The sequence below is a fragment of the Lissotriton helveticus genome, chromosome 5_1, assembly GCF_964261635.1.
Source record: "Lissotriton helveticus chromosome 5_1, aLisHel1.1, whole genome shotgun sequence".
NCBI lineage: Eukaryota > Metazoa > Chordata > Amphibia > Caudata > Salamandridae > Lissotriton > Lissotriton helveticus.
Window position 1 is genome coordinate 1,062,635,966 of NC_136065.1, and position 24,741 is coordinate 1,062,660,706.

Here is a 24,741-nt window from a genome sequence, read left to right on the forward strand (position 1 = left end):
GCCTCGTCTCAGGCCCCTGCTGCTTCACACCCTCATGCCGCTCTCCCAGCTCCGCCCCCTCCCCTGCCCGCCGTGTCGCATTTCTCCTCGTACTCCTCGTACCGCCGGCCGTGTCTCCTTTTATGCTAACTCCCTCTGTACCTCTCCTTGCATCCTCCTCTTTACTTCGATTCCTGCCGTTTTCTCTCTTCTCCGGCTGTTTGCTTAGCTTCCTTGTTGTTGCTTGTTTTAAATAGTATATGCTCCGAAAAAGCAGAAGACATACATCGCACTTTATCAATTTAAGATTATGGGAATTTACTAATTTCTTCGCAATAAGTCTTAGCAACTCTGACTCACAGTCAGTATGCTGCTTAGGCGTTCAATGTCTTCTTTCTGCTGTGACCCCCTGTATGTGGCTGTAGAGCTGGTTTGGTAAATACCCGTTTGTATTCTGATTACTACATCAGGCCAAATCTCTCTGCGTCACTTGAGCACGTGTATTTGAATACATTTAATCCTATGCTTGGTTCCGTCTTTACTGTGGTAGGATTCTACACATCACTGCTAGCAGTTAAAAGAAAGCGGTTTGGTTTGTGGGTCTCCTTGTGTGGTCGTGTGTTTGCACCTGTGTGACAACCAGGCAAAAAGTTATTTTATCTGTTGTGGGTGGCCTGCGCGTTTTGTCCGAATGGTGGTAACCTCCCGTGTGCGGATTCGAACTACGGGAGGGGGGGCGTCAGAGTTTAGCAGTTGTTCCTAGAGTCGGCTGCCAACAAAGGAATGTTAGTTGACTGCAAAGTAGGCCAGTAAAAGGAGGCAATCCTAATTCCACATTAAGTAATATAAAAAAATGACAAGGATTCTAAATGCGCACTCCAAACTGTTTTATTGTGTTTTAGCGTAAAACTAATACAGACAATATGCAGACAACGCTTAATTAAATATAATTTGCAATGTGGGTCTTTGCTGTGAGGAAGCGTTTTATTTTAATGATGCAAACATTGCTCCTTGATATTCACGCATTTAAACGTGTCATCAATGTAAAGATTACGCCGGGACCAGTGCTCACGATGTAACACTTGCCTCGTAAAGCAGCCATTGTAGGCTAAGCCTGGCTGGTATGTAGCCAAGGATCCCGGACTATGAACTGTGTGCGCGCAGTAACACCCTTCCACTTCCCCCACACCTCCTGCGATCCTTAACTTATCATTATCCCCTCCTCCTTCCTGAGTGCTTACTGTCCCAGGCCTCCCTCCCTCTTCACACCTCGTCGCCTCAGGCGCGCTTTTTTTCATTAACTTTCTCGCTATTGTGTTTAGATTTCTTGTTCTTTTCCTTTCCTGTTCGAAGATCCAGCGTACTCTGTGCTACCATTGTGTTCAGCAGGAGAGATCTCGGTTTCCTCGAGTTAGACTTTGACTCAAAGTACCATATAGAGTTGATTTTGGGGTACGTGACTCTGAAAAATAAACACCTCGGTCTACAAAGCAGTGTCTTCGTGTAGGAAAAAACAGCAATTAAGGGACGTCATTTTCGGCACGGCCCATTACATTGCAACAGAGTAAATAACATTTGGTGCACATGCAGTCGTTCCAGTACCACTCACCATACAGCAAGCGTAATTTATCTACAATTCCAATAGGACAATGGATTTTGCAGACCTGACAGATCCTTTCCAAGCAAAGTCACCCATGCTAAATTAGTGTTGAAATCCCTGGGCGCCATGTCACGCTGCTAAAATCCATGCCCCAATGTGATGTATTTAACAATGGAAGTGGAGTATTTTATTTTGCATAGTATTCAGCGTTTTTATTGCGCTTTAAACAATTAAAAGATGCTGGATAAATAATGTGATTCATTGGCTATATATATATATATATATATATTTTTTGACATTCGTATGTACAGACCAAATTGAGCTATAAGCCTCAGACAAAATATTACAAATTCAAAGTTGTGCTAGTACCATACATAGATTTTGCTCTACGTTACAGTTCGGCAAATGTTGCTGTCATGCCTTTTATTTTTATGGAAAATAGTTTTGTATAGTGTTTCCGATTAATCTTGGCACTAGAAATTTCGTTTTTTAGTACTTTTTTGTATTTGTCAATGTTTTCGCAGTTGCATATTTATCAGTCCGTACATTTCCAACACCGAGGAATGATGCTTGTATTTCATTCAGCTTTCTCTAAACGCAGGGGCTAATTCACAAAGGAAACCAGCATTGGCATAGACAATAGGTCTCGCTTTTGGGACCTTATAAGTATTTAGTTATGCAGCACAATATCCTTGGTGCTACAACATCAACTGTTGCATGGCTAAACACTTATAAGGTCCCAAAGGCGAGACCTATTGGCTATGCCAATGCTTGTTTTCCTTTCACTTTAATGGCTGAACGCTCTAAAAAGAGGCTTTTCAGACCCTGCAGATCCTGTGGAAAACCTAGACTATATTCTGAGGATCCACATAAGGATTGCTTATACTGTCTCCACCCTAAACATGTCCCTAAAGACTGCAAGCATTGTAGGAGTTTTTCGGCTAAAACCTTGAGGGAAAGGGAGGCACGTTTATTATTGTGGCTTCAAAAGAAGAAGTCCACTACATATTTGGACTCTGAAGAAGAAGTTAATCCTCAGACTCCCAAGAAAAGAAAGTCTTCGGGTCCTGAAGAGAAATTGGTTGCTAAAAAGCAAAAAAAACAAAGAAAAAGAGTCTTCTTCGTCTTCTTTGCCTCAAACACCGTTGAAACAACCCTCTGTTTCAAGGGAGGTGTCATCTGCTCCCTCATCCAAGGTAGGAGCATCTCCAGCTGTAATTCCTGTTAAAATGACGACGACACCGTCAAGGACGATGGAAGATCAGCTTCGACACCGTCGACGACCGCGCCGTCGACGACAACCTCGTCGACGCCATCCGCGACAACGACACCATTGACGTCAACGATAATCCAAATTTCTACAACCAGGGGAAATTCAGCGACGGGAGACTCGTCGACGACGAATTTCAAGTCTCCGAAGACCAAATCCTCCATTACTTTAAAGTCCTTCCACCCGTCGACGACGAAAAAATCTACTGACTTTACCAGTTGGACCAAGGTTTCACCGTTGCCACCTTTAACTCTGTTGGAAATGCTATCGGAGGATGAGGAATCTGGAGTTGCTTATAGTCCATCCCAGCTACAGATAAAAAGTCAAGACACTGATGATGAGGAGTACCAGGAGGTACAGGAGGTCTTTTCTTTCCAAGATCGTCCATTGCTGGAAAAGAGATGAGTCTTTTCAGCAGTCTTACGTCTATGAAGAAGAAGAGGAGGTGCAACAAGAGGTGAGAGAGGCACCTGTCTCTATGCCAATTTCCCTAGTAACAGATCTTCGCCATATGATAAATGACTACTATCGCCGTTTCCCAGACCCGAACACTTAAACCTCAAAGTCTGTTACAAGTCCTGTTCAGGTTCAGAAGGCTCAGCCTCCACCTCTACCTACACCTTCCATTAAAAAAATACGCTCCCCTCCTGTTGTTACAGTCAGAGATGATCTGATAGAAAGTGACGGAGATCAACCAGAGGAAGGTGAGCTTCTCCAAGATAGCCCAGTTGGAACTGAATGGGATGAATAGGTTATCCCTACTATACCATCTCCATCGCCGTCGCCAGCCACTTCTCCTCCTCAAGATATTGGAGGATTCCATGATATAATGGAGAAGGCCTCAAAGAGATTTGAGCTCCCGCTTCCAGTCAAAGAGGCAGAATGTTTCCTTCACGACTTTAAGGAAGAATCGCGTAAATCCGTCCGATCAATCCCAATTATAGACTTCATTGGAGACGAAGGGTTCATATTGATGAAAAACCCTGCCTCCGTTGCAGCCTCGGAACCGAGGATAGAAAAAAAGTATTGGGCACCTGAATCTTCTCCGACGTGTTTATTGGGCATCCACGGACGGAATCTGTGGTGATGCAGGCAGCGCAACGCAACTCAAAAAATACAGTATCAACAACTGCAGCGCTCCGTACAAGGAAGGAAGACGCATGGATGGAGCGGTGAAGCGCTTTGCTGTGCTGGGGGCAGCAGCAATTAGGGCTGCAAATGCCTTCGCTCTCCTCAGGAGATACAATCGCCAGATGTGGTCGGATATAGCTCCTTTATTGTCTCACTTGCCAGAAGATCAAAAAGAAGAGGCAGCCACCATCATCCAGGATGGTTCCAGAGCGGCTTCTGAGTCCATCGATATATTTGCGTGTATTTAACAAGGACCCCCTGGGTGCATAAGGATGAGGTTCCTAGACCAGGGAAAGAACAAATAATTGATATGTAACAATCTAGGCAACCATAAAGGAGTAAATCAATATTAATATTTAGAAGGAAACTAAGCTACAGCAAAACTTATTGATTTCAGCAGTTTATTAATAGTTGAAAAATTGACACAATACAATATTTCGTGGTTAGAAAGCACAATTAAAAGTACAGTTTATACAAAAACAAATTAAACATAATACAAAAATCACATTACATATGAAAGTGCCTAAAGATTTAAATAAAAGTGGCGAAATAAATCTCTACGCGCGTTTCGGCGACCAGCGCCTTCTTCTGGAGCAGCAACGATATTTTTAAAAAACAATGTTATAATTATGTATGAGGTAGACTTCACTTTGCTTTTCTCTGTTTCTGTAGTAAGCGGATCGAACTGTCAGATTACGGGAGTTTGTTAGGCAAATTTGCAGTATGTGCAGTTCAATGGTGAGATCTGATATTGATCAAACGTTAGTATTTTATCTTCAAAAGAGGTAGCTGATTATTTAAAAAGCCATGGATTGTTCCCGCCGTCCGGAACCTTAAAGTTGCTTGAGCCAAGGATGGGCTTAATAATTCAGTCAGAGTTCAGTTCAGTAAGGAGAAGAGAGAAGGAGCGTAATCCTCCTGATGTGAGTATTTTATTGACGATAGCCTCCTTTTTTAAAAAAAGAAAAGCGGGGTTTTTTTACTTCCAAGATGCTTGAAGGAGCGAGGTTAAAATAACTCCCTGTCCAATATAGATCAACAGGGCTCCTGATTTCCGGCGGCGGGACACGGGGTTTCTGCAGTCGTGTTGAAAAAGAGTCCATCGATATAGCCATGGATATGTCTCTTTCCTTTCGTCAGATGGCAGCGGCTGTAGCGCTGCGAAGACCGGGATGGCTTAAGGCTACTTCGTTTAGACCTGAAGTGCAAACTAAGATAATTGACATACCGTTCGATGGAGAAAATCTGTTTGGTAAACATATTGATGAAGGCATCAAGGCAGACACTTATACGGCACGGGCACTAGGATCTTTGCAGCAAGGGAAGTTTCAATCCTTTCGAAGCAGAGGGTCAAGGGGACAATATACCCAGAGACCGGCATATCAATCTGGCAGATATCAGCCTTATAATCAACAGGGATATCGTCAGTTATCAAGTGGTCAGCAGTTTTGCTCCTCAGGTTTCTCATATCAGCAACAGACAAGAGGAAAACCATCGGCTAGAGGCAAGGCTCAACAGTCTAATAGAAGACAGTGACGTTAGCATTGCGCCCACCACCTGTCCAAACTCCAGTGACCATTATCTAGCTCTATTCTACCAAACATGGAAGTCCATTACAACGGACAAATGGCTTTTGGACATAATCCATCAGGGCCATACCCTGGAATTTATACAGAAGCCACCGCATCAGCCTCCTATCCTCCGAAAACAGCGGCACCTGTCTGCTCTCAAAATGGAAATTTATCTCTCTTGCGAAAGGAGGCAATAGATGAAGTGCCACGTCATCAACAAGGGAAAGGCTTTTATTCGCATTTCTTTCTAATGAAGAAAAAGCTTACAGGGAAATGGAGGCAGGTAATGGACCTAAGAAGTTTAAACAAATTCATCAAAAAGATTTCATTTAGAATGTTATCCCTTCAAGAAATATTACTACTTCTTTGCCGAGGAGACAATCTAGCATCCCTGGACCTCTTAGATGCTTATTTTCATATTCCAATCAACATAAAACACAGAAAATGTCTTCGCTTTATGGTTACGGGGTGCCACTACCAATTCAAAGTCTTGCCATTCGGTCTGAAGTCAGCCCCAAGGGTTTTCACGAAGTATATGGCGCCAGTGGCAGCTCACTTAAGACTTCAAGGTCTTCAAGTCTTCCCGTACCTGAATGACTGGCTCATAAAAGGCGCTTCATTTCAGGAAACGCAGCTCTCTATGCAGAGTTCCATGGATCTCTTCAGTCATCTCGGTTTGAAAGTCAACATGGAAAAGTCATGTCTTCTCCCGTCTCAGTCTCTTCAGTTTCTAGGAGCTATGCTTCGCACAAAAGAAGCGAAAGCTTACCCTGCAGAGGAACGGGTTCAAAATATACTAAATCTGGCATCTCTTCTGCGAAAAAAGCAGTTCACTTCAGTGAGGATCTACAAGTCATTGTTGGGAATGAGGTCTTCTTGTATCCCATTGCTTCCCAATTGCAGGCTACCCATGAGGCCTCTTCAAGAACTTCTGGACAAACAGTGGATCCAATCTCTAGGATCTTTAGGATCTTTCGACGATCAAGTGTCCATCGCTCCTCAGATAAAAAGAGCTCTGTCATGGTGGACAATCAGAAAACACTTAACGACAGGTCTGATATTCTAGCCTCAACATCACAGTTATCTAATGATGACAGACGCATCTCTGCAAGGTTGGGGGAGCTCATCTTCAAGACTTGAAAATTCAAGGTCATTGGTCAGAAAGGGAATCGCATCTTCACATCAACCTACTAGAGTTAAAAGCAGTGTACTTGGGATTACAAGCATTTCTACCCAGGATCAGAGGTTCCAAGGTTCTAGTCAGGACCGACAGCACAACTACCATGTTTTACCTGCTAAAACAAGGGGGTACAAGGTCGGAACTTCTCTCAAGACAAGCGCAGGAGATTTGGAGGTGATTACTTCTCCACAACATCTTGCTGCAAGTGCAGCACATTCCGGGAGTGAAGAACTCGAGGGCAGATGCTCTCAGCAGATCTCCAAGTGTCTCTCACAAATGGAATTTACATCAGAATCACCTGTTCCAGGTCTTCCTCCAATGGGGAACCCCGTCACTGGACCTTTTCGTGACAGTTCGCAACTCAAAATGCAAGCACTTCACAAGCAGATTCCATCAGAAAGGATCGTGGGGCGATGCTCTCCAAATGTGCTGGACAGGAATGTTCGCATATGCCTTTACCCCATTCCCTCTAATTTTAAAAGTGATCCGGAAAATGAAATCAGAGCCGTGCCACTTGATTCTCATAGCTCCAGCTTGGCCGAGACAAGCGTGGTTCTCCGATCTCCTCAAGCTGTCAGTGGCACCCAGGATTCAGTTCCCACTCTCTCAGAATTTGATTTCCATGAACAAAGGCCAAATTCTTCATCCGAATTTGAAATCGCTTAATTTATCGGCATGGAACCTCATGAACATGAGTTTCAATCTTTGAATATTTCTCAAGAATGCAGTGAGATTCTTTCCAAATCACGGGCGATCTCTATGAACAAGACCTATATGGCAAATGGAGGAGGTTTTGTCAATGGTGCGCTTCTCGAAATCTTAATCCTTTTAATATTTCTTCAGAACAAATCCTGCCTTATCTTTTGCATCTGGCTAGAGCAAAACTTTCTTATGCTTCTATAAAGGTGCATTTGGCAGCTATCTCAAGATACAGAAGACATCCTGACCGTCGATCTCTCTGGTCTCAGAGTAATAAAGGAATTTCTCAAGGGACTTTTCAGCCCATTTCCTCCAGTTCACCGTCCAACAGTCTCATGGCAGCCTAACACGGTTCTAGCACAACTCATGAAGTCTCCTTTTGAACCGATACATAAAGCGAATTTGCAATTTCTCTCATGGAAAACGGCCATTGCTTTTAGCTCTCACTTCAGCATGGAGAGTAAGTGAATTTCAGGCTTTCTCGATTTCTGACCTTTTCTCCAATTTCGTCCTGACAAGGTTTTTTTGAGGACAAATCCTAAATTCATCCCTAAGGTTCCATCCGTATTACATCTAAACAAACCTGTGGTACTGCCTAAATTTTTTAAGGATCCTTCGTCGCCTGCGGAGCAATTTCTACACTCCCTAGACATCAAAAGATGTCTAAAGTTCTACATTGACAGGACGAAGTCATTCAGAAAAACAAACCAGCTTTTTGTAGCATTTTCTGGTCCAAGAAAAGGGTTGGCGCTTTCAAGAGGCAGTATTTCTAGATGGATTTCTTCGGCTATCTCTCTGTGCCATGACAAAGCCGGTAATCCTCTCCAATCCAAAGTACATGCACATTCCACCAGAAAAATGGCAACTTCTACAGCCCTTTCTACAGGAGTGTCACTGCCAGACATTTGTCGAGCAGCAACGTGGAAAAATTTGCACACTTTTACTAGACACTATTGTCTAGATACAGCATGGCGAAATGATGCAGCAGTGGGACAAGCAGTTCTTAGCCATCTATTTCATTGAGGTATTTTTAAAGAATGTATATATATGTGTGTATGTATATATATATATATATATATATATATATATATCAATGTGTATATATTTGCTTTCTTTCAAGGTTATACTTTTGCTTTATTGGTATTCTGCTTGGCTTGGAAGGTGGCGACGAGGTACCGACGGAGAGAGCGGTGCCTCCCTCGAGTCCTGAGCCGTTGCCAGGCGAGGTGGAGCCCTTTACTTCGACCACGAGGTGACATACAACAACTGCGAGCAAAAAGACTACACCTAAGAATCCAGGTGACTTTGTTTCATGTTGCAGATTGTTCTATGTATAGTCACTTTTTTAACACACTTCACATATATATTTTTTCGCAGTAACTTCACATAACATCCAGGTCCTGATGAAAGCAATGGACTCTTTAGTCCACAGTTTTGCTGAAACATGTTGACCATTATCTATAGGTAAATATTTGTTTAATTTACCCCTGCTGCTTTTTAACATTGGTGGAGCGAGTATAAAACCTAATAAATAACTTTCTTACTCCCTCACCCAATTTTATTTTCACTGAGCACCTTTCACTTGCACTGCGATTCAGTCACTCTCATTTTTCCAACAAGGAGTGACCTGTGACACTCTAAACCATACTGGTCACAACTAGGTTTTCAAGAGGCGATTACATCTGACCCTCTATCTTAAACCAGTGGTGTGCCTTTTATATGGTTAACAGGAATCCCAAATGATGAAGGGCGGTTCCGAGTGGTGACTGATGGGTATCCTGTTAGGGACCACAGGGTACTTTTCCAAGGTTTGTTTTTCGTTACACATGGGATGACACTGCCTTACTTAGCTTAATGTACCACAAATAGACTCTTTTTCAGACCCTTTGACACTTTTTTACTTCATTCTGTTTGTTCAACAGACATGCTGTGTGTACAATTTAAAAAAAACACTATTCTAAGATGATGTTTATTTATATGCAAAAAATAGGAGCAGAGCCCACAGTCCGTGAGGTTCTATCCTGAGCAACGCATCTTCTATACGTACTGCTCGCTAGTCTGATACAAGCATGTGAATCTATGAAAGATTCAATACTGGAGAAAAAGCGAGTTACTTACCTGTACACTATGGTTCTCCAGTATTATCTTTCATAGATTAACATGCGACCCTCCCACCTCCCCGTTACTCAGGTAGACCTCTTATCTCTGGATATATCCTTGGCTCTCACTCTGGGTCGGAAATCTGAGGTATGATGGTTCTACTGGGGAGTGTGATGTCAGGGCTGGCAGCTGATTGGCTGAGTTTTGGTCCAAATAATGAGGTGTTTTGGCAACCAAATATAATGGTCCCCTATGGGACTTTCTATGCAGTGTTTTACTCTATGATACAGCTATAGTCATTCTGTTACCGACGGGGCAGATACAAGCATGTGAATCTGTGAAAGATAATACTGGAGAACCATAGTGTACAGGTAAGTAACTAGTTTTATATAAATTACTTCATTAACCAGCAATGAGCGAGGTTCAACAAAAATAACTACAGCAGGCCAGAAGGTGATGGCATCTTCTGAGGCTGAAATATAACCTCAAACTCTGTGCCCCATAATATTATGTGGGCTTGTCTCAGGTCAACTTTGCGATATACAATAGAGCTTGGGTCTTTTGTCAATAGATAACTTTTCTCTAATAAAATGATCTGAAAAGGGTCGGGTGATAAAAGGATAAAGATGTGCGGACTTTGGACCCAGCTCTCATCCTGGATCAATCATGGGTACCACTTTAATACCAAGGTGCAAACTCTGTTGAGGGACTGGTTTCTTTCTTCTCTGAGAGGTAAAAATGCAGTTCTTCCAGGCAGAATCCTGGGATGTTTTTTGACAAGCGGGAGTTTCCAGAGTATGTTTCACGGAAATCCTAGAACCACTAACTGTATAGGGGCTGCCATCTCTCTTAGGACGTGACTTCTGAACACCCTAGAGGTCCTTTAGATCATTTCTCCCCCTGGCATTCCAACAATCTCCATCCGTCTGAGTTCTACCCCCGAAATAGGATGCTTCCTTTTGAGCAGTGGACAGCCACAGAAATAGCTGTTGAACTGTCACAGACACAGTACGCTCCCCTATATGGACGGAATACCAGTCTGCCTCCGCACGCTACATGCTCAGGTCATTAATAGCCGATGCGCAGCATAGGCATGATTATAAAGTCTTAGTTACAGTGAAGTAAGAAGCTATTTCGGCAGAAAATATATGCAGATTACCTTATCCCAGCAAACAGATTTTGGTGTAGTGACCAAGGACGGAAGAAATGCAGGTATTCTCATCCACAGTAAAATTAAAACAACCTGTAGAAGAACCACCAGTCTGTGCAGTACCACACTGTAGCCTATACGAACACCATTCGCCCTGCTTCCAGTCGTCTTGTGCATTTACATCAAAACCTACGCTTGTCTCACACACATGAAACACATCCACACTTGCCAAAATTCACAGCTACACTAAAACTCTTCTACTTAAGATATCATACCTGTCATTTAGTTCCTAAAATTACTCCCAAGTGACACAAAATGTCTTTGTACAACAGTCTTTCAAACTTAAAAGGCCACATACTTGAAAACGTTGAAATAGATACCCCAAAAACTGACCAGCAGTGTGTAGTATAGGTTGATGCTCACCCTCCACCCAAACCAGTAGAGACTAAGCTGTACTTGGCAAACATGAGATCAATAACATTGAGCCACCTCCATTGGATTAGCAGGATGTCTAGTCCAGTGAAGGTAAAACAAGGTTGGCCAAAGATCTCGAATGCCTGGGTATCCATTTATTCCGAGCCATGCTAGGTCATCTATACCTTAAATTTATTTTGTCTCCTGCATTTTTTTTTATATAGCGCGAACTAGACCCGAACCGAATCGGGTATCAGAGCGCTTTACATATTTTCCAGTTACGTTACATGAGGACACACTTTCATTTTAGGCACAGGGAGATTAAGTGATTTGCCCAGAATCACAGGAGGTTTTGGCGTCGTTACCGAGACTCGAACCCAGATCCCCAGGTCCGAGGTCGAGCGCCCTAGCCGTTAGGCCAACTCCTATTCCAACTTCCACGACCCCATCCATATGCTATTCTCCGAAAATATGTTTTCTCTGCCGATGGTTTCCTTTTTGCACAATCCATTTGAGCTTTAGTGTTGCCTCTTCAGATCCAATTTTACACATTGCTTACATTAGAAGATCATTGACACACAGACATCATGAATATGCACAATCTAAAATCCTCTTTTTAACTCCTCCAGAAAGCAAAACCTTTCTTTTGTTAATCTTCATTTTGATGCTGCCGTTCACTATTGGCTTTCCAAAACCTCATCCTTGGTGGGTGTAGGGTGCTCTCAAAAGTAATGAATATTATTTCTTTGATCATCTCTAATCAGTGGATAGCACTAGTTCTTCAGTTTATCAGCTACTGCTATAGAGTAGAATTTTCGTCAGAGCAAGCTAGTTTTAGTGACAAGGTGCTTCTCTGTCATGGACTGCAACTTGTGTTTTGTCCCCAGTTGACAAATCTGTGACAATTGGGATCTAATCACTACTGGCAGTGGGCAGTGCTTGCGTCCCTCTATTGGAACACCCTCCAACAATCCCCAGGCGCATGGATGGTGCTGGAATAATTGAGCATGCTGGCACTGCAAGCTGTACAGCTCGTGTTTGTATGAGCGGGCATACTGCACGCTTTTTTTCATACTACTATGCTAAAAAAGCTCAATTAAAAGGTTTTTTTTTAAAAAGCTGTACGCCACTGATCTGTGCGAACTTTTCTCCTGAAGAACAAATTGCCTCTGCTATCTCTTACTAGTTAATTGTTGTTGGGCCAGTTTTGTTGCTCTTCCTGGGTCAGCATTTTGCCCGTTAACCACTTCCTTGGCGTGCTGTCAGCCTCGCTCGCTGGCCTTGCCTTGGCACATCTTTCTTTGAAGCACTCTTTCCTTCACTCATGTTCTGTACCTCCGTGACCACCTCCATTTCCCCTCTCTCGATCATCTCCTTCTCACTTTTTCTTTAGTTCTCGCTATTTCTCTCCAGCATGCTGTATCCACAGAACATAGGCTATTTCGGACCTTGTTTCCTTCGATGGGGGGAAAGGAAAGTCGGGCGCTAGATCAGCCTATCTCCTCCTGCCCTCCATCAGTTAATTTTTGATTGTGTCAGGCCTGCCTGGTGTATAGGAAGAGAGCATACACACCTTAAGCCTTGCGCACATCCGGTGCCTCTCTTCTAATGTACTGTAATGGAAGTTCCTAATCAATGTCCCCATTTCCCAACTTTGAGAGTCCGTGGTTGCAATCGCTGATAATGGGGTGGCTTCTTACATGCCATTATGGACATGGTGCTGCATCATGTTGCTTAACACCTATGGAAAGATTTATGTTTTCAACAAAGCTGTGTTTCAACTGTGACCGGGACTTTTATTTCAATTTTCACTGTGGCTTTTGTTTCAACTGTCAAACACTTTTGTTTCATATATTGTCAATCATAAAGATGAATTTGTTTGTTACGTGGAAATAAGTATTTTATTGATGATTCCTGTTCATTAATTGAAGGTTAACCTCCGCCTTGTTTTAGAACTGTGGTGTGGAATTAATTAAATTAAATCCCATCTGTATACATGAAATCCTTTTAAATGAGGTGTCCCTCCGGTCAACCATTGAATTTCTCTGTTTTATATTTAATGCTTCCTTTAGTATCACAGCATACAGTTATGTTTATTTTCTTATTTTAGTAACCTAATCAGTAACATGCTTGTATTTTCTTTTTTTGTTCAAGATTGAGGAATGGAGATCCAGGGCAACTCAATTTGAAGCCATGTGTGGAGTGGTGATGACCATGTTTACTCGACTTTCAAATTGTCCAAACAGGACAATCCTTTATGATCTATATTCATATGTCTGGGATATCAAGAGTATTATTTCAATGGTGAAGTCGTTTGTTCAGTGGTTAGGTATGTGCTCTATGGACCGTTCAAAACTTTCAAATTGATGACTTTTTTTTCTTTTTTCTTTTCACCATTCTTTTAATTTATTAGCCCTAGGACAATAAAAGCTATTTACAAAGAGAACATGGGGTTCAGTAGTAATTTGTAAGTTTCCATTCCTTTATTTTTGACACAAATAGTGATACTAACCCTCGGCTTAAATGTAATTTGCCAAAGGATATCTTCTATTTTAGTTAATGCATGTGCTTTGGAGGCAAGTGAGTAAAATTCTGGGTCTGTTTTCACCACTTGCCATAGTCTGATTTGTTAAATCATGAGAAGTATATTTTCCTTAAATCTAAATGGAAAGGCCATAAATATAGTTTTCTACCCTATGCAATTCTCGAAACATATAGGGTATACATTTTGTGACTAAAGCTTTTCATTGTTTCCTATGGCTAATGAAGCCAAAATAAATTTCACCAACTTTAAAACATTTTCGAAACATTTTTAAAATTGTGACTGAATGTGTAATGGGCTGTTCTAAATCCCTACATCATTACTTTGAAAGCATTTGTAACAAAGCACTACTACGCCAGTTCTCTGCTGCTTTCTATGTTTTAACTGAATGTGTAGTTTTCTTAAATAGTTGTGAATATATGGTTCAAGCAAAAGGCCTTTCTGTGAGCTCGTTCAGTCTGCAATTTTTGCAAAGGGGTTTTCTGATGCAACTAGTGTGTTTTCCTAAATGGAAAATGTGCGATAGGGAAGAAAACCTACGGTTAGCCTAGAAGGTAATCCATGGCATTCTCTAAACTGCATTAATTCATTTCTTATTCGTGGAATGACCACAGTTCTATGTGCGGTGCTTCTCTAAATCCGAGTGGAAAATCACCGTGGTGTACGATCTAGGTAACAAAAGTAACTCAATTTCAATTCCAAGTCGCAACTGAGCTTTAAAGCTCATAATGTGGATTGAAGGTACATAGCAGGCAGCGAGTCTGGTGGGGTAAACAAATTTGCTTTTTGTATTGTAACGGTAACCCCATTAACAGTGGCTAACCAGTGCACAAACTCTTGGTGTTAATATCTTACATGGCACTGCATACATTTTACTTAATCCTATTTCATTATCACACAATAAATAGCTTACACAGTGTGCTAGGAAGACATTGGTAGTCAAATGAGTGGATTTTATTTCCATTAATATTGGAAGTTATGGCAACTTTGTCAGATGTGAATGCGAAATCTAAGCTTAATAATTTCAATTGTCATGATACCATACTTAAATGATGTTTACAAGGACCTAAAGCTGCAGTGCAGGTCACTTAAAAGTGGCTATGTGTTTGGTCCAATTTCTGTCACTTCACTTAACATTTTCGGAATAAGTAATAGTAATTTCCTGGCATCATGTTTACATATCAGTTTATATTGGATCACATTATTTTACACATCTAAAAACTTAACCTTTAATTTTGGCAGTCGGTATGGTGTTGGGTATGTGCAAATGGCCCACCCACTGTTGGCACTCCTGTTTTTTGTCTGTTCAGTCCATTTAACATTCAGTCACAATGCTCGAACATTGTACGAATACAGTTGCTTACTAATGACTTCTATTGTGTCTTCCTCATTGTGTACAGATGGGAGAATCCTCAGTACAAGATTCTTCTGCTAATGGATGGACTGCGTCAGATGTACACAGCGTGCTGCCGTGATTAATAATAGAAATTAAAGGTTTTGTTTGTTAGGTAGTTGAGATAGATGAAGTGAAGTCACATTTGCGCAGCGTCAAAGGCAATACAGGGCTTTAACCATTTTCATTTTCAGAGCACTTGATTGATGCCGCGATTTACAGCAGTTGCTGGAACCTAGTTATGGCATGATCTCATAAGTAGATATTTTCAAGCTCTTCCGAGTTTCTGGGCCCTTACAAACATTTAACCTGTGATCCACTAATGGGTAAACGTTAAATTGTAAATTTTCAAGTTATTTTTATATTATGAACTATCTTTTGTAAGCAATAGTTTTCATTACGCATTCAAAAACTTGGAATACTTTGAGATTGTGTCTAACTATGATGACAGCATTTACTATTTATGCAATTTGCACACTTTCAAGAGTTGCAATGCGCGCGCGACACTATGCGCTCTCTAGCCTATCAGAAAAATAAGTGGGCAAGCTCTGTTGTTAGGACACAAGTGCTTGCTCTTTAACAGGGAGAGTCAAAATTGTTAAAAGAGAAAATGATTCTGCTTGCCAATTGCGTGGTTTTATTTAGCAGCCTTAAAATGCCATAGGTGTACCAGATATCCTATCAAAGGAGACAGACCTTAAATAAAGGGAGCCGGTAATTAAATTACCTAGTACGTGGCTACTGGTTCCCGACGCATCATATGACTATTCTGATTTCTTAAATTGTGTAATTGACGTATTTGAGATTTTAGTATTTGTAACGCACAATACTAATACATATCATTCAAATAAAAAAAAACATTCTAGAATATTTACTTATTTGCTTTCAGCATATGGAGCATTAAACTCCTCATTTGGTTAGACATCTCCCTGTATATTCCTGCCAAACCCCTTATTCCTCGGTTCTAATGCTTGTACTGATCGTCGAACGTGATCATTCTTCCAGGGTACATAAACTCATTTTAGTGAGCAATAATTATTTTAAAGTATTGTACAAAGCACTTGAATAAAATGACTCTATTTAATTTAATCAAATGATAAAGATTCATGCCCAACTTAATTTTCTGATAGTATAACATGTGACTTCAGAAAGGAAGGATTCTCCCGGGGTTTGTTATATTGCTGAAGTTAAAATAGAAGGTGCATTTGGAATTGTTACTTCACGTACACATTTCCAACTCCTCTGCATGGTATTTAAAGAAAGCAGTTTATGCTCTATTTTTGTTACCCAACGATGCTGTAGCCCAATGCAAACTATGTGGTAGGAAACAGCTGCATTTTTCTAACACGTTGGTTTTTATATTCTTTAGCATGTTCAGGAAATACGTTCAGGGCCCACGTTTCTTAGAGCCCTGAACAATTTGATTATAGTTTAGAGCTTACGATGTATGAGTTTGTTGGACATTTCAGACCTTTCAGAAAATCCCCCTTTTCGTAACATTCTCCGCTTGGATCTGATCTCAACAGGGTGTCGTAGTCAATCTTCAGCACAGTTCTTAAGCGGAGACCAGGAACCCTGGGCATTTAGAGGTGGTCTAGCAGGAGAGTTTCAGGTATCAATAAAAATTCACAACTGAATGGCATTTATTTTGTTACGTGAAAACATTCATTTGTTACTAAGTAAGGGTTTGAAAGGCTTGGTCTGCTGAAGGTTTTCTGGTTGAAAAATATCTCAATTGTGCAAATTAACTTGTGGAAAATTAACGTTTATCAGAATGAGGAGACGATGCTCTTCCTAAGCGCTAGTAAATAATTTCAGCGTTATTTGCACATTTCATTAATTTTATGTTGCAGGGCGCCTAGCATCTTGACTTGCGTTAGTATCTGCGCGCATGCTTGGCAGACGAAATTCTATGAACATTAAAAAAGGGGGATTTAAGTTAAAAGGGTAAACAATAAATGATATTTTTTAATGACTCACTTACTAGTCAATATCAACTTCATAAAGTTCCTCTGCAGTCAATTTGAAGCTGTTCATGGATTTTCAGTTGCTGTACTTTTCCTTTTTTCACAGGTGCGAGCTGCGGGTTGTGTGCGTTAATGCAATTTATTGTTGGACTGACATATCTCCTCTTACTAGTTAACCCTCTTCAGACCAAACCTCTCCTCCTGAATATGCGTTTTTGTCTTATGGAGTTGATGTGTAAAGTTAAATTATATGTTACAATATTAGATGAAACATTTCATATTTGATAGGGACAATCTTTAAGTCCATGGATATGCATATTAAAATAAGAGATTAATGGAAAAATAATGCAGTATATTTGTATTTTCAAAGAATACCTAATATTCTTTCAGTGTACCAACAGTAACTAATGATTATTTAGAAAACGCTGTATATAATTCCTAGTTGTATGCTGAATTTGCGTTTCTATTTTTCACAGCGTTTGCTGCCAATTGAGGGAGCAAATGACCTGTTTTTTCAGCCGCCTCCCTTGACACCAACATCCAAGGTTTACACAATAAGACCCTACTATCCTAAAGATGAGGTAGGCTGCTCATTCACTCATACTTTGGTTTTCGGGACAAACAATTGATACAAGTCCCTGGAAGCTTATTGTGATGTATATTTTAGACATTGCTTTCCGTAAAATATAGAAATTAATCCAGGAATGTAAAATCATTTGAATTAGTACCCGTCACAGATGTGACCTGTAATATAATGTATCTACAGTTTAATCAGAGTTCATGCAAAAGATTGCAGTTCGCAAGATAATGGGTGGTTATAAATGAGATCTTTGCACTTTTAAGTCTCATAAGTATGTTCCTTCTCATTTCTAGGCTGCTTAATCTTTTTCTCTGTAGATCGACGATGTATCCTGTTTTTATTTAGATCGCACTTGACAGACCTTATGTGAGCAACATAAAAAGAGCTTTAAGAAGCACTTGTGAGAGTGGGGCTTGAGCTGTGCCCACAGATTGACTACCTTGAGTGCAGTATTATCAGACAGGAGTTGTCTAGTTCCATGAAAGAAAGGTGGCTTGTTGCACTCCTATTAGCATCTGAAAGGTTTTCACTCAATTGCTGTGGCTTCAGTGTTTCTGCCTATGGCCTGGCGGTATGTTGGACATAGAGTGGATTTTTTTAAAACTTGACAGTGAGTCAGTCAGTCGGTCAGTTGGTTGGCATGGGCTTCCTTTGGTGCTTCTGCTGTAGTGAGGGTCTTCCCCGTCACCAAATAACCCGTCCAAGGACGGGTTACTCCACACTCCCCAGAGGCAGAGAGCAGGAGAACCGTCAATCAAGTGCATGTTGCCACTGAGCATAGGAAAACATCAGGCTGTGACCATCAGCAGGAGTGGGGAGGTCTGAGGCTCCTTGTTATTTTTTTTATGCACATGCCTCTTTAACAAGTGAAGCAAGCAACAGCTTCTAAAATTCTGCTACAGTGTGTGACCCACCCGAGGCTTCCGGAAAAGGTTGCAGGGCCATCTTATTTGAGTGTGAGCAGGCATGGTGCAAGTTAAAAAAAGGGTTGGGGAAGATGGACTCCTGCGTGCACTCAACTTGGTCTTCTGGTGTTGCTCCCACATAGACAGCTTTCTCTTGCTATGCACCCTGCTGCCAGCCCAGACCTTTATCTCTGCTAGGAATCTGTCACCTTGCTTCTGCCTCCGCTAACGTCAGCATCTCTCCTTCTGCTTTGGGATTATAATATTCTGGTAGCTGGTGCATGAAATGCTTCACTTGCAAACAAACGCAAAAATGTGACGGTTTCTTTTAATTTCATTTGTTTATATAGTCTCTTTGTTTGTGCCGGCATTCTATACACAGAATTGGATAAAACATTTTTGATGCTGTTGGATGAAAGAATTAGATGTCATGTTATATCTTTTCCATGGTGCTGCCAGTATAATTAGCCATCAAGCTCTGAATTGGTTTAGCCCCATTGCACTTCCAGAGACAACTGCTTTTACACTCAGTTTGTTGTCCTTCTTGTTTAGCACAGAGAGGTAATCTGTTGAAGGGAGGCTTAGCCAGCACTTATGCTGCTCAATGTGACTTGAGTGCCCTGCATTATCCCAGTGAGACTCATTCTAAATAGCATTCATTTTTATTGTTACAAAAGAGAATTGTTAGTCTGTGTGCACGGTGCGGAGATGAGAACATGACTTTGTGTGGTAACATTAGTGTGGCATGCCTGTGTGAGTGTAGTGTGAGTGTTATGCATCTGCAACTGGAGGGCTGTATCTGTATTGGGGCTGGATAGCAGTTGTGTCTGTGTAAGTGTATGGTGAATAGCGTGCCTGTTTCAGTGTAAAGTGAGCATTGCCCATTTTTTTAGTACAGGATGAAAGTATCCATTTGTGAATCCATGGTGAAGAGTGTATCACTGGGATTTTACAATGAGGTGTGTTTGTCAGTCTGTCTTTCTTTCATTCTTTCTTTCTCTTTCTGTCTTTCTTTTTTGAAGATATCTTCCCAGTCTTCAATCCCTCTATTGATAGTAGATATTCCCACAAGAGTCATAGAGATCAGCCTTGCTGTAGTAGAGGGTGTCAGTCCTCAACAGCTCTGGTGTACCTTGAGCATTCGCAGTAGTTTGAACTCCTCTTACCTCAATCATGAAGTAGCCAGGTTGGAGAAAACATCAAGAGGTACTTTTAAGTGCATCAGCACATCGCTGATGATGGAGAACTTTACATTGCACAAAAATGTGTGCACCTTGAACGTAAGAGAAAATTGCTCCATGGATTCCACAGATAACATCAAGCAAACTCTTTTCCTGAGCTGACAGGTTCGAGAGGTTTCAGCACTTGTGAACAGAAAATATTAAACAAAAGTTCCAAACAGACAGAACAGAAAAGGTCTGCTGTTACCTGCATCAAGTAGGTCCGAAAGAAGAATATTGTAGTTTCTAACTGCATATTCATTGTCTTTTGAATACTTCCCGGGGTGTCATAGTGGATGTGGAAACTTATGAGAAGTATCTATGTGCGCTGACATATGGCTTGTGGCCTTGTTTGGCTCTTGAAATGGCATGTATAGTCAGTTTATGCGCCACTACTGCACACTGAAATCGGTTCTTTTCTTTCTGCGCCACCGTGCACTTCTAGTCTGAAATGTATACAATGTGTAAGGGGAATGTCACCTCCCAAAATAAAAGATTTTAAACCTTGTAAAGAATGTCGCAAACAAATATCTGACAGATCCACATCAGGTTTTTTACGCCAAGCAAGTGAGCTTCATGAATGCACAAAACAAAAACTTTACCTGCAAAATCAGAGCCGGTGGTGATAACTAAGCCACGGCTTTTGCATGAGATCATCTGGCATTTGCACGTCAATCAAGCCATACAACTACTACTTTATTTCCAAAAGCCAAAATCTCAGACTGAATGGGTTCGTCACACAGACGTCAGAAGGGCAATCCTGTATTACCTACAGGAAACAAAAATAATCCGTAAAGGAAACACATTTTTCATCCCATTTGACCGGTCTACCATTAGTTTGCGAGTCACTAATGGAACCGGTGCAAGATTGACTGCTCAACCAGTTCAACAATGTTACAAGACAGCAGGAGTGATGCTGGAAGAAAAACAAAAACCTCCCTTCACAATGGAATAAAAGGAGCAAAGCTCACTCGTTTATGGTGTCCATAAACGTCTGCATGTCGACCACATAGTAGCCGTCACAACTGTACTAAGCATTACTGTGGACATACAAGCTAACAAAGGCAGAAGTGAGGCAAAAATGCTCAACACCTGTTTGTAAATATAAACTCTTTTCAACCTATCTTCCCTGGGGGAGGTGAATACATCTTATGAATCAATACACATCATGGGAATCCAGAAAAGATTTACCCTGCAAACCGAATTGGTTGCTTACATGTAGAAGTAGTTTTGCAGCTTGAAGAAATGTCTTGATTCGCATGTGGTCTAGCCCCCTCCCTGGAAAAGAACAAGAATTTGCAACCGGTAGAGTTGCGTTAACTTGTAGACCAAGAGGAAGTCAAATCTGTAAGAGGGTTGCCAAAGGGCAATAAGCTGAGGGGATTACAGGGTGTATGTCAGACATCAACAAAGAAGAGATATAGCACATAATGTTGAATAACTCAATAACCACCAAAATAAGACACTGAGACAATTATGTACGCAACCACTAGATGGCGGAGTGAAGTACAACAGCTACAAAACCACTCCTACAGATAAGTAACTCTTTTTTCCCCTCCCAAACATATTAGACCTGCTTTTATAGAGGATGGTTGTGTCCTCTACCTCCATCCTTAGATGCTTAGTCTTCATGCTTTGAGATGAGTGGTGCAAATTGATTTTTCTTGCTCAGAAAAGCTTTGCATCACTACAGCAAATAGGTATTTGTCTGCCCTTTCCACCCGTATGTGCCTGCCTGATAACCTACCTTTCTTTTTTCTGGTAGCCGTTAGTTCTACGATTCTTGAAAGGCCTTTTGTACAGATTCCATCCCACCCTTTCTATTCATCAGTTGAATTTAAATTTAGTGCTAAAACTTTCTCATAGTATCTGTGTTTAAGACAATTTTCAGTTTGACTGCCCCCTCTTAAAACTATGGAAAGGTGGATCATCGAGTTACAGGCCCCATCAGCCAGTTGTTTTACCCATTCAAGCTGATGCTTCATACCTGCTCAGGGTTTCTGCCACAAATGTTCTTCCTTTACCCTTGGTATTAAGATTGGTTAAGTCTTCCCCAAGAACAACCCTTCGGCTGGCATTCATGCGCACCCAATGAGGCCCATGGCAGCTTCTACTCTTCCTAACCGGGGTGTCCCAGTATTTAATATTTGCAGGATGGCAGACTATTCGTTTTCATTGCATATCGTTGCCAAACTGTCTGAAAGCTCAGGTACTCAGTGACTGATATTTCGCCAGGACTGTGTTGGATAACTTTCTTGGTAAATCGGCACATTCCAATCCTGGGGGTATTGCTTTGGGACTCATATGACTAGAAATCTGTGGGAAGAAGTATCAACCAGATTAACAAGTTACTTACCTTTGTTAATGAGATTTCTAGTGGATACTATATTTTTCTACAGACACCATCTTCCCATTCTGAGAAAGACCTCTTTCTAATGACATCCAAAGGAATCTGAGGTTTCTGCTGCTATTGTTTTGGTGAATAAACTCTCTTGGTCCCTTCCAGCATGCCTCAGTTGGATGCAGAAAAAACTCACAATTGAGTCCAGTGCATCAGACCCCTGTATATAATCAGGTGTCTTAACATTCTGTGCAGAGGGAGCCGCGACTAGTCGTGTGGCACCACCTGGTGGAGCGGGATGACCATTGCCGGAGTGAAAAGGTTTCCGGATCCAGTCTGGCACCTGGAGGCTATTCTTCAAGGTGCGAAATCTGCTGCAAAGTTTAGTATAGACCATAAATATAATTTCACGAGGATGTGACTTTATGTTGACCCCTGCATCCTTTTCTATTATTTTCCTGTGCCCCAACTTCCCTTCTCTAAAGTCTTAGAATACCTTGTCTTCAGCCGATTGACCTAAATTTGACGTCATTTCCCACAGGCCGAATCCTATTAACCCACTACAAACAGGTTTGTTAGCCCTGTACTACACGGAAATTGGAGTTATGTCTAATCTCAATTCTCCAACCCACCAACAATCCATTTTTATACTTTTAGAACATTTCCATTTGGTGCCCAAAGATTGAGTCCCTTGCCTTCTGCTTTTTTGTCATAGTATATCTCTCAGTAGCATCAATTCCTCCTTAGTCTTCTGTATAAGCTCTAGGCCACTGATACCCAAATATTTAGGTCGAGCTGGAGTTAGCATCCGAAGGATGCGTCCAGTCTCGAGAACTTTAGTGATCAGTCTGGGGGGAATGAGGGACAAGAGGGTGCCACACGCTTCTGTTGCAGATTGCTGGATTTGACTGCGTGAACGCGCACGTCGGCTCCGTCCACATTCCCAGCAAGTCAGCCTAACGCACGTGCATGCACACAGACACACACGCGCGCACACGCACTTACACTTACTTACACACACACACACACACACACACACACACGCAGGCACCCAGACGCAGGCACACACATACAGGCAACCCCCTCCCCGTCTCTTACCTAACCGGGCTTCGGGCTTCTCGGGAGCCTCGCAGAGCACTCGAGCTGCTCTGCCATGCCTGCAAGATGCGGGGCTCTCCCCTTAGGCTTGGGGGTCCCGCAGTCTCCCCGCTGGTCTTCACCCGGGCCCCCTCCTGGGTCCCGGGACTTCGCTGTCGGTCCGGGCTCGCGCTCCGACCTCAAAACGCAACTTTAAAATGTTGCGCATGCGCAGGCAGCCCCCGCCCTCCCACTCCTCCCAGGCCGGATACTGAGCTTATAGACGCGAAGAGCGGTGCTTGGAGGAGAGGGGCTACCCCCGCGGTAGGGTCCTTGTTTCAATTCTAAGCTGTTTTGATCCCATTAATATTAAGCTCAGTTCAAGACTACGTATTCACAATTTTCCCTACGTTCATGAGTTGGAATGCCAAAACCTTGCACAAAAAGTATTGTTCGCTATCTCTTCGTCCTCTTCTGTTCATTTATACATACTTGATATAAAAACATGCCTCACAGTAGAACTCATTTTGAAAAGCCCAATAGAAAATGCGTTGACGTCAAGCCCCACCTTGCAGCTCGAGCACATTCCCGGTCTCATAGGCGTATCTATTCTTTTCGTTTTTTGCCTCGCATAGTTTTCGGCAGGGCAACGGCTGCGACGGACTGAAATATCTATATCCAGCAACCTCCGTGACGCACCGGCCGCAGACGAGAAGCTTCCAAGAAAGCATGCTGAACGAGTCGAAATATTTCGGGGGGCGGTGTGCTCGCCTTCTCTGTGGTGCAGCCGCGGCCTCGAGGCAGCCTGACGCGAAAGGTAAGTGCGCGTGTTTGAGCCGACGGTGGCCCGCACGTTTGTTTTGAAGAGAATGCATGCCTGAGGTAAAGTTGCCACCTGGCATGTAACCTACCGGCCTGGCCAGTATTTTAATGTCCCTGATCATATACAAATTAGTAAAATCAACCAAAGTTCATACTTTACTCATACATACTATCTTAGTACATACTACCAAGTCCCTTGTTCTAGCTAACACATCCTACTTTAACTAGTAGATATTTAGCAGGGCCTTACACGGGAGGCAAGGGAGGATTGCTTGACTCCGAGTAACGAGTTCATTACCTCCTCAGTGCTCCTCGTTCCTGTCATAATGATTTAATGATTGAGGACCTAAAATAGCATTCCGAGCACTTATGACATTTTCCACAGCTATGTCTATCCATTTGTTTCTTTTCTTTACCTGCATACAATTACTTCATTGCACATTTCAACGCAACTGTAGCAAAATGTAATTTAGTTGTCCTTATTTAATTCTAACCTGCAATGTGACACCGAAGTGTTGGGTAAGGACCAGGTGGCTGCCCTACACATCTTTTGTAGGGAGACTCCAGCTGATTCAACCCAGGAGATGGAGACCGATCTAGTCAATCAATGTTGGAAATTCAATGGGACTACACTCCCTGCTAAAATATTTTTCTGTGGGATAGCCTGTTTGAGCCATCTACTGAGGGCAAGTACTGTAACCTTTTTACGCTTATTCTCAGCACGATGTGCCAGAAACAAAGCATTAGAAGAACAAAACTCGAAGGCCACGGCCGACTTTGCCTGGGCGTGAGAGAGCAGA

At 42.0% G+C, this 24,741-nt stretch overlaps 1 protein-coding gene across 1 annotated transcript in view; it reads left to right on the forward strand.

The window, feature by feature from the left end:
* OGA (O-GlcNAcase) overlaps positions 1–24,741 on the forward strand; it is a 621,684-nt gene that overhangs the window by 414,752 nt on the left and 182,191 nt on the right. The window contains 3 exon segments of the mRNA XM_078643616.1: positions 13,249–13,423; positions 16,556–16,641; positions 17,473–17,577. Of these exon segments, the coding sequence (XP_078499742.1) occupies positions 13,249–13,423; positions 16,556–16,641; positions 17,473–17,577 (366 nt within the window).